The sequence below is a fragment of the Urocitellus parryii genome, chromosome 13, assembly GCF_045843805.1.
Source record: "Urocitellus parryii isolate mUroPar1 chromosome 13, mUroPar1.hap1, whole genome shotgun sequence".
Lineage (NCBI taxonomy): Eukaryota > Metazoa > Chordata > Mammalia > Rodentia > Sciuridae > Urocitellus > Urocitellus parryii.
In genome coordinates, this window is record NC_135543.1 from 46637271 (window position 1) to 46656281 (window position 19011).

The 19011-nt window shown below is 41.2% G+C and overlaps 1 protein-coding gene across 1 annotated transcript in view; it reads left to right on the forward strand.

Moving 5' to 3' along the window:
* The window catches only part of Ankrd29 (ankyrin repeat domain 29), a 44010-nt gene that overhangs the window by 14022 nt on the left and 10977 nt on the right, over positions 1-19011 (forward strand). Inside the window, exons 4-7 of the mRNA XM_026388069.2 lie at positions 2966-3064; positions 6179-6277; positions 9042-9140; positions 18174-18272. Of these exons, the coding sequence (XP_026243854.1) occupies positions 2966-3064; positions 6179-6277; positions 9042-9140; positions 18174-18272 (396 nt within the window). The remainder of the gene's footprint in view (positions 1-2965; positions 3065-6178; positions 6278-9041; positions 9141-18173; positions 18273-19011) is intronic.

Genomic DNA, 19011 nt, shown 5'->3' on the forward strand with positions numbered 1-19011 from the left:
AGCCTTTGGTCATGGCAGCATTACAACATGGTGGGGAAGAAGATGGGAAATAGAAATGGCTGCATGCAGAAGAAACAAAGCACATGGGGTGGCCTTGCTTTATAACACTCCACTTTTACAAGACTCACTCACTCTCTGAGACCAACATTAATCGTTTCCAGATTCTATCCACCAATGACTTAATTGCTTTCCATTAGGCTCTACCTCTTTCAGGTCCCTCTGCCTCAACACTGCCACTCTAGAGCACAAGCTTTCAGTGCATGAAACTTTGGAGGACACGCTGAAACCACATCAAATGCAAAGCACGCAGTAACCAAATCTCCTACCACATTTCTTAAACATTAACACATTTTGTCTCATGCATAAATCAGTTCTTCCTTCTTCCCTTGGCATAGATGCTATAGCATTTGTAGGATTTTCCTAGAGGTCATTGTATTTTTAGTCACCCATCTATTCATAATGAAACTTGCTTGCTCTCAATCATCCTCACCAAACCATCTCTTCAAAGGACTTTTCTGTCTGGCCATGTATTAAATAAGCTTTCCCCAAAAAAGCCACGTGGGTGAATGTTGAACTAAAATGTGAGCCTGTGCCCACACTTCCTTCAGGGTAAGCTTTGGAGTTTGGTTTTGCCAGAGGATCCATTTTTGGTCTAATCTAGAAATGAGTAGGAAGGCTGAGATATTTTAACATACTTTGGGATTCCAGTCCTAAGAGCCTCCATATATTTCTAAGCTGACCTAAGACCAGGTAAAACAACCTTTATGGAGACATGTACTCTGGAGATCTGAGAGTGAATCTGACCCCTCGGTTCACGCTGACTCAGACCAGAGGTGGGCATCCTGGGAAAGCTCCAAACCAGACTGAGCACTTGGTTTTCCTTGATCGGGGGTTATCCCAAGATCTGCCTTGCAGTTGTTTCAGAAAGATAACTCATCAACCAAAGCCTCACAAAGTCAATGTAACCCATCCTTCCAGTCTGGACCACCACCCCTAAGTGGAGCAAGTTAAGACACAATCAGGCAGGTCTATGGGCTATGTCAAGAGTTCCAAAGTACATCCAGTAGTTTCTCCTGTCACTTTCTGGGTATTGGAGGCCTTGGCTGTAGATCATGAAAGAACAATGTGTAACTGACAGTTCCTGGAATCTAGTTCCCCATAGACCTTGTTCAGCAAGGCTGGCCTAATAAGAAGGGCAGTGTAAAGAGACCACAGCAAGTTCAGTTAATCTTCCCACAACCAGGTTCTTCTGAACAATTTCCATAACAATAGATCATTGTTTTAGGTCATTTTTCACATCAGCACTTTGTTTCCCTCCAGGATGAAACTCTTCGGATACATTTAGAAATATAGTTTAAAATTGCCATCATCATCATTTGTATTCTTCCTTTCTGTTTTATGGTCCTTGTTTATTATAACTTTAAAGCAAAGACATTTTCTCTAAAGAAAACAACGTGATCCAGATCTGCTTACTCAAAAACCGTATCCCAAAGAGCAGGTCCAACATGCGCAAAAGTCTGTTTAGAACAACTGAGAAAAGCAAGGAGAGAGAAGCATTGGATTTCTAGCATGGATGGTTTTATGGTTTTATATTAATCTGTTTGGTTTCAATGGCTCAACTAGTCTTACAGATGAGGATTCACCAAAGCACACTCAGTTTGGAGGTAAACCATATGACTCAAATGATGATGCTCTTTAAGTTTCCAGCAGTCCCTTGAATATCCTAAAACCATGCCAATCTGGGGCAATAGAACTGCTAAACCAAAGGGAGACCCAACCTCACCCACCTGATTTGGAAGCTGGATGAGAGAGCCTTGCGGTGCTTTGGAACTTACTCTTATGGTGGATTTATACCTTGGTCCATTATTAATCCATTTTAAAATCAAAATATTTGTTTCCTGAAAAAAATACCTGTCATTATTTCCTTAGCTTGGCTCTGTAGGTACACAGAGTTTTCTAGGGTGACAAACTGGAAGCTAAATAGTCCTGAAAGACCATCACTATAGACAACCGGCAGTCATGGCTGATTATAACTGGCACACACAGGAACTGCAAATGCCATTAGTATGAGATCCTGGGTTTCAGTTAGTAAAGTACATACGTTTAAGACCTTTACTCACATTCCAGACTGAAGTCTAGATTCTGTTGTCTATGATTACTCCATTTTCATATATAATGGTAGGTAGTATATAAGTTCTAAAATTGGGTCAAACTGCTGTCATTATGGTTTTTTATTAATGTTTCAAAAAACATATTGAAAAACAAGTTATTTCCATCTCTTTTTTCAACTTGTAAAACCTGAAAGTCTGAACCCATTAAACAATAACTCCCCATTCCTCCCTCCCCTTCACCCCTAGCAACCATCAACCTGCTTCCATGAAGTTGACTTCTTTGGACACCACAGTAGAATCCAACTGTATTTGTCCTGTTGTGACAGGGCTTTCTCACTTAGTACGTCTTCAGATTTCATCCATATTGTAGGATGTGTCAGAATTTCCTCCCTTTATAAGCTAAATGACATTTCATTTTATGGATATACCATGTTTTGCTTGTACATCCATCGATGGACACTTCAGTTACTTCCACATTTTAGCTGTTGTAAATGAGGCTTCTGCTTCACACTTATTAGGGCACTTATCACTGAATTTAAGGCCAATACAGATAACCCAGGTTGAGTCCGTCCTCTGAAAATCCTTAACATCTTTTGCCACATAAGGTGATATTCGTGAGTTTTAGGAATTTGGACCTCATCTTATAGGGAAACACCATTCACCCTACTACATCAGGAATAAAGTTCTCTTTCACCTTGTCACATCCCTGACCATGAAATAAATGAGTTTAAATGCAGCCCCTTCCTAAGCTAGAAAGTCTACATGCAGGGATAATGTTTTGTATTCTTTGTAAATGTATAAATCAAATGTAATTTAACTAAATGTCTTTCAAAGCCAGCCTGTCTCTCTCCCAGTCAGGTACAACTGCCCTTTTCTTTGCTGCCCAACAAGGTCATAATGACGTCGTGAGATTTCTCTTTGGATTTGGAGCATCTACGGAATGTAGGACCAAAGTAAGAGAACCTTCTTGATTTCATACCCTATTGAAAATTTTCAGAAATTTGGGGTATTAAAGAAACCACCAATTTGTATAATTTCTTTCTGCAAGATTATACAAATTTGTGCTCCCCTTTCTGCAAGATTCTCAAGCCTACGGGTGTGGACCTCACCATGTTACTTATAATGGTTCAGGGATAGTTCTTGGAATTCATTCCAAACAACTTATGATTTTGCTCTGAGCTCAAAATGGGAGAATTTCCTGAGGAATTATTTGAACTCTTTCTTGCACTGGTTGGTACAAGACAACCAGTGTCTGGGACACTAAATCTTATAATCAGGAGGAGTACAGCATCAGGTAGCTCTCTAACTTTCTCTGTTTCCATGTAACTAAAATAAGAACCAATGGAAGTGTTAATCTGATCCTAGTAAATCTCAGAGATTTCTAAAGGCAGCAGTGCTTTCACGAGCTGTCCTCACTGAAATACATAAGGCATTTACAGTTTATGTAGTTGGGCAAGTCGTTGTGGTCCCTCCTTTAAAGAAGTTATTGATTTTTTGTGCAGATAAGAAGATCAAGGGGCTGGGGTTGTGGCTCAGAGGTAGAGCACTTGCCTAACATGCATGAGGCACTGGGTTCGATCCTCAGCACCACATAAAAATAAATACATAAAAAGATGTTTGTCCACCTATAATTAAAAAATAAACATTAAAAAAATAAGACTCTTTTTAAAAAAGAAAGAAAATCAAGCCTTGAAAAAAGACCAATTTTGTGTTCACAACCTAGATTTACTTGGGAATGTTCTGTAGTAGGAGAGTACGAACTGCCACTAGATTGTTGTAGTCGTCAGCTCATTTCTGGCCTAATCATCATAAAAGCAAAAATCCTCAAAAAAAATTTCCAAGTTGGAAACTTAGGTTTTCTTAACCAACTGTATGTAACATTTAGATGTCAAAGGAATTTCTGGTAGATCTTTTTTTCCTGGTAAATTGCTAACTATTAAGTAAATCCACATTTCATATAGGATTTCCGCCTTTTCTGAAACCTGCTATTTCACTGTGCTCACGTCTCCAAACATACTGAGTATAATATACAGAAATACAAAATATTTATGTATATTTTATATTAATTACCACTTAATTTAAAAAAATATTTATTTTTTTAGTTGTAGTTGGAAACAGTACCTTTATTTTACTTATTTTATTCTTAAGTGGCACTGTGGATTGAACCCAGGGTCTTGCACATACGAGGCGAGCGGTCTACCGCTGAGCCACATCCCCAACCCCCCCACCTCATTTTTTATAATGAGAAATGCAACTAAAAATAGAAAGGTCTACGAACTTAAATCTCCATTCTTTTAACAAAGTCAGAATGATCAGGTGTGACCATGTGACTACGTCAGTCTTCTTGGTTAACAAGTTAATACTGACTTAAAGCCTTGACACCTGAGCCAATTTGTCCTGTCCCAGAAATCCACAGCACATGGGGGCCCAAGAGGAGCAATTCCACGTGTTTCCATTAAGTCAACGGCAGGTGTCCAAGAGCTTTTTTTCTTTCAAGGGAAGAAGAGGCTGCGAGTTTCAGTATGCTCCTGTCTTCAAAACTGACTATGTTTCAACAGTTGTTCTCTTTGTATTAAATCTAAAAAGCTGTAATCTAAAACTGTGTCCTTAAAAATCAGAGCTCAGTTCTATCATAATCATTGTATTTTACTCTTCTGTTACCTCATTAGTCAAATAGCTGAGAAAATTGGCAGGACAAAACCTGGAAACAGTGGAACTAATTGATGCTGTTAAGCAATTTCTTGATCCCCCCTCAAACCTCCCCCATGAGCTGCAGCCTTCAGTCCCTCTCCTCTCCCTTTCCCACCCCTCAAGGCCCAGCTCAGCACCATCCCCACTACACAGCCAAACATCTGGGCCTCACCATAAACTTACTAAATCAGACCCTCTGAAGGTGGAACTCCTTTTGAACAAAAACCCTATTCCTAACTTTAGAAACCACAGTATCGTATTTATGATTCATATTTTTTAGGCAGATTACATGTCCTTGAATTATTTAAATGTCCACCTAACAATTCACAGAGCCAAACAAACAACTCAGCCATTCTAGAAGGGAAAAGATAATGTCTTACCTATGTGTCTGAGAAACACCATTAATGGTTTTCATTGACCACAAACTCAATGAGTCAGTAGTGTGATGTGGTTGGCATCAAAGCTAATTCTAATTTGAGCCACAGAAATAAAAGTAGAGTAGATGGAAGAAAGGAATCTCCACATCAGAGCACACCAACTTTATAGGGTTCTGCTTTGTTTAGGGCCTATACTTTAGAAGAGACCTGGGAAATTGGCATATGTTCAGAGGAAAACACTAGGTATGACAGTGAGAGACACGTGGGACATGCTGTTGTCCTCTGCTCTTTTAATAGATGCAAATCTTGTCCCAAGAAAGTAGTGGTTCCAGAGGATCATCCAAAAAAGCACCTTATACTCCATGGATTATAACTGGGTGGCACTACAGGGAGAAGCTAGTGTTTGTTAGGGAGGGGGGTCTCTGGCCAGAAGCCATGGGAGGCTCTTCTGGCTATTCCAGGATGGAACTGACAAGACTTGGCACAGATGTAGTGCCCTGTTTTTCTCATATTGAGAAGCAAATAGATGGTTCTGCATTCAGCATGGGAAATTCCTTATCATAATAACTTGGTGAGGGGCTGGGGATGTGGCTCAAGCGGTAGCGCGCTCGCCTGGCATGCGTGTGGCCCGGGTTCGATCCTCAGCACCACATACAAACAAAGATGTTGTGTCCGTCGAGAACTAAACAATAAATATTGAAGAATTCTCTCTCTTTCTCTCACTCTCTCTCACTCTTTCTTTAAAAAAAAATAATAATAATAACTTGGTGAAATAACTGTAATAGATCTCTAGCAAATCATCCAAGTGTACAACATAGACATGTCCTTAAGATGAACCCGATCATGATTATAAAGCAAAGGTAAAAGGGTGAAAGAAAGAGAGTTTGTTACTATCTATGGGCAAATTCTCTTCCAAAGTTCTATCTATGTGAGGAGCTCCTCCTTGGTAAATATGGGCCTATACTTCTCTAAAGGCATTTATACTTTTCATGTCCACAGGACGGGGGCACCGCCCTGCTGGCTGCCAGTCAGTATGGGCACATGCAGGTGGTGGAGACCTTGCTGAAGCACGGAGCCAACATCCATGACCAACTTTATGTGAGTGTCTTTTCAAGCGGACACTTGCTCCTTCCTTCATCACACACAGCATTGCAGTCTAAATCCAGATGTTGGAAAACACCAACTTAAAAAACATTTTCAATTGGGACTTTCATCTGAGACATCAAAGGGAAAAGATAGAGTTGACCACATGAGCTTTTTCTATATAGAAACCATATAATATTTACCCATCATTTTTTTTTGTCCTCACTTTTAAATGTTGTATGTCTGAAACATTTCAGATACCTATGCAAATTACGGTCTTCAAAATCATAAGATACATAATTACTCATACCATGACAACCCACATAGCCCAGCATGTGGACTTGCCAGTAACCAAAATATACTGTCCTATTGTAGAGTCATTTGTGAGGAAGGACACAAGGAGGAGAGAAGCGGGTGCACCATAGACCTTTGAAAGGCACCCACTGCTAGTGTGGGTCTATTTGTAGCTAATTGGCAATTATCACATTACCTCGGGGCTCTTTTAATTGTGACTATCATTCCATAGGCTTCATGGAAAATGTTTTCCCGGTTTTGTAGGAGAAAAAAATGAAATATGGGGAGATGAAGTGACTTGACAGAATCTCGTGGAGAGGAGGGAAAGAATTCCTACCTCCAACAATCTAGGAACCATATTCTAGATTATCCCAAAACTAGGTTTTTAGCCCTTATGCCTAGGGCACTCTGTTTTCATAGCCGGATAATGAGCTGTGGAGGTGTGAACGTTTCCATTGGAGTACCCTTTCCAAGTTTACCTAGTTAGCTCTGACAAATCAGAGGCCTCTTTGAAGTCCATGGCAACTAGCCTTACCCTCTGCACTTCAAAATCTGGGACACTCATTGAGCCTGCAGCATTAAGAGTAGAATGAATGAGTTACTTGATAATGATCTAAAGGAGTGATTCTCAACTCTGGCTGCCCATTAGAAGCACCTGGGGAGCTTTAAAAAAAATATTTCAGTTCCCAAGCCATCCAAAAAGAGTCTCTGGGGGCACAACTTGAGCAACAGGTGGTTCTGATGTGTGGCCAAATCTAAGAAATACAGGCCTAAAGCTTTAGCTATTTCTTTAGCTTTATATAGGTAAGGTATGCCTAAGTGTGTTTACTAATGCATATATGTGTAGATTGATAGGAAGAAACAAAGTCTTTGAAAAGGGAAATTCATTGTGATTTTCATAGCCATCCAAGTTGACTATGGGTAGAGAATTTGTACTCATTAAAAAATATTCTTCCAGAAGACTCTTGGAGGACACATACCTCAGAAATACAGAGTTTTTTGGGGGGGGATCCTCCCATGCCAAATTCCTCTCTATTGTAAGCTGATTCAAAAATTTTATGCATCTCATTGATAAAGAGGAATGAAGGGAAGGAAGGAGAGATGGGAATAGAAAAGAATGAATCGGACATAATTTCCTATGCTCATATATGAATACACGAGCAGTATAACTCCACATCATGTGCAACCACAATAATGGGAAGTTATACTCCAGGTATGTATAATATGTCAAAATACATTCTACTGTCATGTATAGCTAAGCTACCCAGTCAGCTCTAAAACAAAAAGGTTTTTTAAAAAAATTGTGCATCACAACCTCCCTTTACCCTCACCTGAATATACCAAATACGGGGATGGGGAGCAGGGGTCAGGGATCCCTTCTAGGAACTGAAACTTGCAATGCCAGCGAAAAATGCATCACTGCCCCAGGGATGCATAGATGGTGCAGTTTAGAAAATTCCTGAAAGCAGCTGCTAAGGGCATGGTAGACTTATTGAGGCATTAGGGAGCAGCTGGGATTTCTATCCCTGTATCTGCTTAAAAATCTGTACAGACTAATTTTTTTTTTAATTATTATTGCCTTGAGGGCAGTCTGGCAGTTCAGCTGACACCCACTGGAAATCCAGTACCCTGCACATGAGGCGCCTAGTTGAACTTGCAGGGAAAGGAGTTTTGTGTTTTAGCTGTTTGTTAGCATTCCCAGCTGGAGGTGTGATAATTAGCTGGGCTGGGTGGGTGTTTTCCACTAAGGTGTGCTCTGAGTTTTCCACTGCAATCTAGAAACAATGAGGCTAACCCTACTCTGTGCATGCACTCTGGGTGAAGTGAGCATTTGGGAAATGTGTGCTCTCAGTCAATCATACATTCACTGCAATTACCTGGTGACCTGTGTCCAAGAAAAAAAGAAATGCCCAGAAGACAGAGGCACCCAGTAAAAAAGAAAACTCAAGAAAATGGGAGCACGAGCTTTGGGCTTTTAGGCCTCACCTTTTACATTTGTTGATGTCTGCTGGATTGGGAGCATCTTTTGTGGAGATTCTTTCAAAGGGCAGTTTATCTGAAAACATCATACCTTTTAATTTTTGTTGTTATTCTTGTGGTGGTGGTGATAGTGGTACTGGGAATAAAACTGAAGGCCTTGCACGTGCTAAGCAAGTGCTCTACCAATGAATTATATCCCCAGCCTATTGTGCCTTTTAATACTCAGGGAAACTGTCTGTTAAGGAGACATGCATAAGGGACCAAGAAAGACAAAGGTGTAGAAAAGATCAAATTGAAAGGACATTTTTACACCCGATTCATAAAAACACACAAAATAGGTTTGAGATATTTTCGTTGTTATCTAACACTAAGCTCATCATTAACAAAAGGATAAAAATCTAAAAGGAGATGAAAATGGAAAATTAAATGTATTTTTTCACTTTGATTTATTTAAAAATAAACGTAAGACATAATTTTTGAATACTTTCAATTTGCCTTCTTTCAGGATGGAGCCACTGCCCTCTTCCTAGCGGCTCAAGGTGGTTACTTAGATGTTATTCGATTATTGCTGTCTTCAGGAGCAAAAGTCAACCAGCCAAGGCAGGTAATGTCCATTGATGAAGTTTGCTCAAGTGCATGAGGCTGTTAGATGTCCTCTAGCAGGACATACCTAAGATACCCAGTCAGCTCTAGGCATTCTTTGAACCCTTTTGCCTCTGTGATGAAAACTTAATCTTTGATTAAGGTTTCTCCTGGACTATGCTTGGACTAACCAGAAAGCCTATAGAATCAAGTTGACATCACCATCCGGTGCTTTTAAAACTTGAGTGTTTAGTCTGAGGTCAAGTACGCATTCTGCCACCTCCTGTTCAAATAAAGTATGACTGCACTGAAATAATGAGTGTTGGCTAGCCTGGGACATAGGTAAATAGAGGCAAGTCCTGCCCGGCCCCTCTGCTGATACTCTGACTTACCTCCTACCCCCACCCCCACTTTCCTCCCCCACGAATAGAGGAGCTCAGGCTGTTGGAATCATAAGCAGATTCTGCATATTCATCTCTCACAATCATACCGCTTTTGAGACTTCATTTACCAGCAGTTTATTAACATATGGCAAGTCCATCCACAGATATTTAAAAGAACAGAAATGCAAGCTAACAATGGCAGCACTTGATGAGCAGTCAAGAGCCCTCCAAAAGTAAGGAAGCATAATATGCTGCTCCTTCTCTGCCCCAATTAATTTGCAAGGGGAGGGGTGGTGCCAGGTATTGAACTCAGGGGCACTGGACCACTGAGCCACATCCCCAGCCCTATTTTGTATTTTATTCAGAGACAGGGTCTCACTGAGTTGCTTAGTGCCTCATTTTTTTGCTGAGGCTGGCTTTGAACTTACAATTCTCTCATCTCAGCCTCTCAAGTGCTGCATTTACAGATGTGCACCACGGTGCCTGGTTTGCCCCAATTATTTTTAACAAAATATTTCAGATTAAAGAGACATGACTATAAAGGTAGTATTTAGGGTAAAGCCAAGCTGATGTCTTACCAGTAATGACCCCCAGGCAGGTTTCCATTGAAATTGACCTAGTAAGGGAATACCTAAACATTTACAGAATGCCTCTCTATGGAAACTTCGGGTTGGTCTGAATCTTGGCCATAAGTTTTGTGGGTCTTCAGAAGCTTATTAAAAACTGAGGAAAGAAAGAACTTTGGGGTATACGGTCTGAATTACAAAGCTCTATATTCAGTAACAAGTTGTGTGGTTTTGAACAACCTCTCCCGCCTTCCTCTGAAAATTAGGAAGCTGGGCACAATGAACCTGACAACACCTCAAGTTGTCAAGTTTTGATAGTTGTTTTATTCAACATTCAATCTGTGTTTCCTAGCACATATCATGTGCCAGGCACTGCTACGAATGTAAAGTTGTATTTTTAGAACTTTAAAGATCTTAGCTTTAGATGGTGATAAGAAAGCTATTTAGAAAAAGTCGAATCCTAAGACCTACCAAAGCTGATATTTGGGATGGAGTTTGTTATTTTCTTGACTATCCTTCTTATTTTGAAGTTGTTGACTGATTCTGAATCAGAGCCTTCATTTTACCAAAATTAATTAAAGAAATTCATTGTTTTGAGTCTATAGAAATTTGATTTGGAGGTGATTATCCAAGGTGCCACTGTGAACTCAGGCATGAGATTATTGAGCCTTTGTTAGTACATCCTCCCCAAATAATTTATGGCACTTCGACAAATCTATTTGTAAAATATATTTTATTGTTCATATGCCAAAGATTCTATCTGAAAAAAAAAAGGTTGATAGATGATATTTCAAATGTTGTATGGGTTGTATCCATTTGAACCTAAATTGAGTCATGCAATGACACTGAAACCAAAAGTTAAAGAATAAACCAACCCTGCAGTAGTAACCACAACATGTGGTTGTTTTCATTCCTAGGGAGTGAGGATAACCTGGTCAAAGGGATTGACCTGGCCTCTGAGGACTCACCCTTGAGTCAAGACACATTCTTCCAAAGACTGCACCTCATGGGCTCATTTTGAATTGTTCAGAGCCCAGCTCTGAAAGCACCATTATTCAGGAAAGGGGTGTTTTATAAAATAAGAATTGCTTTGAGAGAAAAAAGCAATGGAATTTTCCCTTTTTATAGAGTACGCTGACCCCATTGTGTTCTTAAATCGTAATCAGTTTTACTACTTGCTGTGAGTTTATAATGAAAGGCTCTTATCTATCCAGGTCAGACTAGCCCAAGTTCTGCCTTCTTTGAAATTATAACCTCTGCTGATTTCATTCTGTTTTTTAAAAAAACAAATAATGTCATTAAAGTGACAAAAGTTATACGAGTCCTGGCTCTATATTCAGTAACAAGTTGTTAACAAGTAACAACTTGTTCTTACAAGTTATAAGAAGCTTTAAAAAAAAAAAAGAAATTGTAATTTCAAAATTTCCATTAAGATGACCTGCACCTGGTAGTATGTTATAGGGAAAGCATCTGGAAACCAACCTTTTACTCTGAAATCTCAGCTGACATATTGTGTCATTATCAAAAAGTTCTCAGATTTACAAAATAAGGACAAGGATATTTGCCTGGTTTCATTTCTTACTATTCTTAGATAAATCTGAGTTATAATCTTTGTGCTGCCATTATATGGAGTCCCCCTACTTACCGGTTTATGACTACAGGATGTTAATAAAGTTGCTTTGAAATTGCTCAGCTGACATTTGATCAGAGCTGCAGGGAATCTGAACTGTACTAAGAATGACTTTTCTTTGTAACTCTATCACTGAGAACAAAATGGAGACCTTTGCTGAGGAAGCATAAACACAAGCAAGCCCCAGTCAGATGTGGGAATGACTAAGCTCTTAATTTGAAACTTGAAGATTTTCCTTCCACACCATCCTGGCTAAAGAGGTCAAGAGATCCTTGAACTCCACAATCACTCTAAAATCTCATTTTTGTTTCTTTCCATGTGTCCTTTCCAAGTAGAGTTGACATGAGTCAAACCTTTGAATCAGTAGCCAAGGTGCCTACTTAGTCTATTTTTCAATAAATAAAATGCCTGGATAGACTGGTTTCCAACTCAACTCAACCATCTTATTAAAACAATATTTTCTATAATGGCAAAGGTCTCACTTGGTTTACTCCGAGCTGAGATTTGGCCTCTCATCACTCTCTCTTCCTGGTCCTCTTGTTATGCTACTCTGCTTTTCTCTGAAATCCAACAGAAAAGCCATCTAATAAAGTGACTTCTCCAGCAGAGGCCTTATATTGGATTTGCACACAGAGTTGCTGGGACCTAGAAAGTAAATGTTCTCCTGAGTTACAGGATTAGAGGGGCAAATACAGAGGTGGATAGGGGAAAGAAGAGCAGACAGATTGGCACAGTACTTGGGGCTGTGCAGACAGAAGCAGACAGACAAGGCCCTGCTGCCTGTGGAGGGCAGTGACAGTCATCTGCATATGGTGACACTCAGAAGAGGTGTGTTGACTGCCAGAAGATATTCTGGAGCTTGGGCAGAGGATCAAAGGGATCTGGAAGCCTTCGGCACAGAATGATCTATGACTGGGAACTAAAAGACTCTAAAGTAGGGCTCAAGGGGCAATGTACCAGTCCCAAGAAGACATAAAAGAGCAGCTAGGGAACCAGATTCAGGGCTCTGTGTGGGGAGAAGTGTGGTAGTTATGGGGACATGAATATATTAAGGAAATGAAGCTCTGGTTTCATTTATTAACTACATGACTTTGAGCAAGTTGTTTGCTTTCCCTGAACCTCGTTGTTTGTTTGTTTGTTTGTTTGTTTCCATATGTAAAATCTGGACAGTAATGGTATCTTTGCCATAGGTTTGCTGTGAGAAAATTTTTAAAAATGATTCCTGCAAAACTCTTAATGCAGCAGCTCTAGATCAGGGTAGGACTGGTGGCAACATTGTCTTGATATTGAATCTCATCTGCTACTGGTGATGCTTCCTTGCATCTCTTAGACCCCAGCTTAGAATAGAATGGGTCCCCAAGACTGTCTGTTCTGAGTCTCCAAAAGTAGAAGTAGCCATGTACAAGGACTGGAAGGGAGCAGAAACAGGGAATTAGTGTCTCTTCAAATACTTCTTCCTATGAGTTTTAGTTTTTTTTTCTAAATCTTCGAAAGCCTAAATAAGACCATATAAGATTAGTTTCTAATCCAGGTCAAGTCATATGCTCCATCTCATGTTGTGATCTATCCCCCAAAACCAAAGGCTGAATGTTCTCTGATAAGTGGATGCTGATCCGTAATGGGAAGGCATGGAAATAATGGAGGAACTTTGATGGGGCTAGGTTCCATCTCGTGCTGTGATCTATCTATAAAATATCTTAGAGGATGCATGACTAGAACAACACTGTTGGAAGAAACTGCAAAAGTCACCCTGTTGAATTGTCCATCTAGTGCCTGAGTCCTTCCCACACTAGTAAGCTGCTGTTGAACACATGCAGGCCTGGGGAACTCATCAGCTTAGTTAGTGTTTAGCCAGCCCTCATTATACTTTCTTTCTTATAGTGACCCCAAGTTTCCATGTGGCTTTTATCCATTAGTCTTCTTTTTAATATTTGGTCTGCAAAATAAGTCTAAATCCTTTTCCACTTGGTATGCACACAAATAGTAAATAATAGCTATCATAGCCCCATGAATCTTACTTTTCTAAAGATAAATGGAAAACATCTGTAGTCTCAGGGACTCGGGAGGTGAAGGCAGAAGGATCATAAGTTCAAGGCCAGCCTGTGCAACTTAGCAAGGCCCTAAGCAACCTAGTGAAACCCTGTCTCAACATAAAGCATAAAAAAGGCTCGTGATATGGCTCAGTGATTAAGCACCTCTGGGTTCAATCCCCAGTACCAAATAAATAAATCTAAATGCTCTTTTTTCTTTTCTTTTTTATTAATTTATTTATCTTAATTGGATATATATGACAGCAGAATGCATTTTGATTCATTGTACACAATTACAGCACAACTTTTCATTTCTCTGGTTGTACACAATGTAGCATTGCACATTGTGCAGTCATACATGTACTTAGGGTAATGATGTCCATCTCATTCCACCATCTTTCCTGCCCCCATGCCCCCTCCCCAACCCTCCATCCCCTTTGCCCCATCAAAATTCCTCCATTATTTCCATGCCCTCTCATTATGGATCAGAATCCACTTATCAGAGAGAACGTTTGAACTTTGGTTTTTTGGGATTGGATTATTTCTCTTAACATGATATTCTCCAATCCCATCCATTTACTTGCAAATGTCATATCTTATTCTCTTTTAATGCCGAGTAATATTCCATTGTGTATACATACCCAGTTTCTTTATCCATTCGTCTACTGAAGGGCATCTAGGTTGCTTCCACAGTTTAGCTATTGTGAATTGAGCTGATATAAACATTGATGTGGCTTCGTTACTATGGTATGCTGATTTTTAAGTCCTTTGAGTATAGACTGAGGAGTGGGATAGCTGGGTCAAATGGTGGTTCTATTCCAAGTTTTCTAAGGAATCTCCATATAAATCAATAAACAAATCTAAATGCTCTATTTTCTTTTTTAAGTACAATAGAGAATATAACTTCAACTTCACAGTGATTTATTCAATTGCATATATTCTGAAATTGTTTTTGTCCAGAAATATTCAAAAACTGATTTAAATAGTTTAAAATGTTTTTCCCATTCTGATTCTTTCCAAAACCCTACAAAGAAAAAAAGCTAAATTGATTTGTTTTCCATCATTTTCATTATGAAAATGGAAGCTAAAAGCATTGTAAAGAAGGAAGAATAAGAAAAAAGAAATGAAGCTGAACAGAGAGGAAAACCTCTCCCATTCACAGCTAGATAATCACCTGATAATTTGATTTGACTGTAATGTTCTAACTCACACACAACCCTCTGGGTTCAAAAAACAGATTAGGAGAAGCAATTACCCATCATGAAATACACAGGTGACCCCCACATCTGCTTTTACCAGTTATTCCTTCCTGCTCACAATTTACTTACAGACACTGGGGAGAATCAATTAAATAAATCAGGTGGAAGTACTTGGGTGAACAAAAATAGAAATTAAGTTGCTTATTGTTTTTCATGATGAATAATACTCAGATTCAGTTAACTTTCCTAAGCATCTTTCAGCCTGTTCTTGTGCCCACCACTTTTATATAGATTTCCTCCTTTGGCAGTATTGCTGTGAGGCTAATATTCTTACAGATGAGGACTTGGAGCCTGAGAGGGATTTGCCTAAGACCTCACAAGCAGGAAGTGGTGACTGCTTTCCCCAACATGACTATATCGATTAAGAATAGATCTGAAGCCAGGTGCGGTGGCTCACGCCTGTCATCCCAGCAGCTTAGGAAGCTGAGACAGGAGGATTGAGAGTTCAAAGCCAGCCTCAGCAAAAGCGAGGAGCTAAGCAGTTCAGTGAGATCCTGTCTCTAAATAAAATACAAAATAGGGCTGGGGATGTGGCTCAGTAATCAAGTGTCCTTGAGTTCAATCCCTGGCACCAAAAAAAAAAAAATGGAATAGATCTGAGTGTGACTGTCCATAAACTGATAATAGTAAAAGCTGATCCCAGATGGTACCTCTCAGCACTCTTCCGAATTCAGTTTTACTAGAATAATCAACCCCTTGGGAAGCATATCCATCAGGCAGCCCAGCTCATGTCCCTGCCTGCCCTCTGGTGGAGAGAACAGAATGGACCCACAGCAGACAAAAAGGGAGATGCTCATCAGCTGCTGAGTGCCAGAAAACCCAGCAACATTTTAGGTCTCTGGAACCCAGATGCCCTGTCCTACCTCCCCAGCCCCTACCTACACCCCTGTGCCACAGCCTCTAGATTGCCCACCTGCCTGCCAACCCATGTCTGTCCAAGACCCTGTGACTGTATGTGATCCTCCTTCTCTCTGGAATGAACTTTCTTCAGTAAAAAAGACCCTCTCCCAGGTCACCATGTTCCTTTTTATCCATACTTTAATGCAACACTGCAATCATAGAGAAATTTCCAAGTTTCTTCTTCTCTAGACTAGGTCCCTTTTAAAACAGTTTAGGTCTCTGGAACCCAGAGGAGATGTTTAACAATTGTCAGTTGGTTGGATAAATGAGTAATTGATTAAATCTGGAATCTGGGAGAATCAAACTAAAGAATGTAGAAGTGTTTTGGCTTTGGAAACCATACATCATACCTTAATTTATACTTAAAATCTGTACTTTCAGTAAAAGTGATAATTTGCTAATGACAAACAATATTCAGATTCAAGAATATTTCTAAGAAACCCCAGGGAAAGTATGAAGGAGTGTGAAGCAGACAAAAATGTCTTCAGCCTTCCTGCAGCCTTAGTTTCAGGACCTCTTTCCCCACCTCTCCCAGGACAGCAGTGTCCACATCCTCTGACCTCCTCTCGGCAACCCCAGTTTCTCCTGGGTTTCCAGTTTGACATCTTGCACCTCCCACTCAATTGTCTTTGCCTTCTGTCTTTTTGCCAGGACAGCAATGGACAATCATCCTGTGCCTCCTTTCACTAATAGGCTCGGGCTGAAATTGCACTCTACAGCAGAAAATGTAACTTTAGATTCTCTAACAGCATCAGGTTGTGCTTTCAGTCCCCATTCCCACTGATGGGTAAGCCAGTGTTCTCTGGCTGAAGCAGACTCTTGGCGCTCTATTACTATAAAGACCTCTGGGGTTAGATTTAGACAGTTCTGGATAGGCTCCCTCCTCCTGTCCTTCTCTCCAAAGTGACCTAAGATCTCAAAGGCCATGCTTCTACCCTGGCATCAGGAGAGACTCATGCCTGAACTTTGTGCTGGTCTCTCTTGTCTCCAAACATCCTGAACTGGTGCCCCCCCAAATGCAGCTGGTTTCACATAATGTTGACCCTGCCATGGTCTCTGCTCATGAATTTGTGCCTTGTCTTCCCAAACCCAGGCTTACTCCAGGCCACTGTTGCCTGAGCACTTCCAGTCCACAGGCATACAGGAAGTCCTGGGGACCCGGACGCCTGGTAGATGTGGGCCACAGGGTTCAGGTCCATGGTCAATAGTGACAAGTCCCATCACCATTTCTTTTCTAAATCTCAGGCACTAGCCAAGAACAGAGCTTCTGTAAATCACTTATGATTTTCTTGGGCTCCATCCCAAGAAAAGGAGACAATCCTTCCCCATCTGGAATTCCCCATAATTTATCTGGGTGTTTCCACTCTTAATTTACTTACCTTCCTGTCTCCACACAACCAGACTCAACCCAGAAGGGGAAGAAAGTGTGGACACTCCACCTCTCTTGCTTCTCCTTCCTACACGAGTGGGTTTTTCCATTTTCTGTTTCTTCTAGCAGGACCCACCCTGCTGTCAAATCCTCCATCCTTTGGGTATTTCACCTTGTCCTTATTTCAGCCTCAGGGCTTCTTGTTCCCAAAGAAGTTGGGGAATAATATCAAGAAATATTACCAAAAATATTGCCCTGCTTAACTCGCCAGGGTGTGTCACCTGCTAGAAAAACACAACATTACCTTCACATAAAATGAACCTAAGCTCCCTTAAAACATGATGTGGCTGTGGGGGACATGAGTATAGAAAAGAAGAAGAGAAATGTCTTGAGTTCTCTGACTCTACCTTAAAGGATAATTCTCAGTTTCCCATGGTTACAAAGGACTTTCACTAGGCAGGATGCATTGTGTGCACATGACTGAGCACCAGAAAAGAAATTAGTGGTCTGGAGGCGGAGGAAAGGAAAGACAGCCTGGCTTCTTTCTGGATGTATGCAATCTTGTTCTGCCTGGTGTGCTCTTCTGTCCCCTGCACAAACCAGTAAGATCCCAGCAAAGTTCCCACACGGCCTTCCTCAAAATCTGTACCACACCCTGGGGTTAAATGTCTAACCCTAAATGACAGTTTTTATAAGCCCCAAACTGGATATTGGCAGTCAGGCAAGTAGTCCAGGCACTGCCAAACGCCAGTATGTCAATGGGTTAAGAACATCCTCCTCTTTTCTGGAGACTTCTTGGGAGCATATCAATCAGTCGGAGGGTCAATCTGCCTTTATCAAGTTCTTTCCCAGGGTTTTTGGTTTCAGAAACTTGGGGTCAAGCACCACAGTCACACTGGCCGCCTCCTCTTCCCGCAGGATGGGACAGCGCCCCTGTGGATCGCATCCCAGATGGGCCACAGCGAGGTGGTGCGGGTGATGCTGCTGCGGGGCGCAGACCGCGACGCCACGCGCAACGTGAGTGTCCGAGGGATCCCCGCGGCCACCAATCGGAGCCACCCAACAGACTCGACCAGATTTGGATGTACACAGAAAGTCGGGTGTTTCTTTAGGCTGCAACTCACCTGGGCTTCCTCCCAATCTCCACCTGCTCTTTAGCAAGAAAACAAAGTCGAAGTTAAAGTCCAAGTCGGTGGAAACTTCGATGGTGCCATGAATTCTGGGCGGAGTGGGGAGCCACGGAATCTTGCTGGGCCTCCGGCCTGTGGGTCATGAAAGGTCATGCATGGTGTGCAAGGTCATGCATGGTGTGCCAGCAAGCGATACCCCTGGCTGGCTGCATCTCACCCCTGGTCTCCACAGCTGCAGACTGCTGCACCACAATCCCATGCTCCTGCTGTCCACACTAGCTTCCCAAGGTGTCACCTAATCCACTTGGGTGTGCCTGGAACAAGCCCTTTGCCCCAGGGAAACTAAAAGGCATCTTGGGGAGATTCTACCCACACCAGACTGTCTGCTTTTTGTCTCACTGTGCCTGACCTCTTTACCTTTCTGTCACCTTTGCCTATGTGATCCACCTTCCCCTCTCCAAGTCTAAGCCCAGAAAAGGAAAATCCTAAGATACATTTCCGACTGCTCACATGTCCTTTCTCCCACTCTCTCTTCCCACCATCACTGAAGCCAGAAAACAAAAATCTGTTAAGCCCACCTTCCTTCTTCCTGATGCCAGATAAACCCTAATGGTGACTAGAGGAAA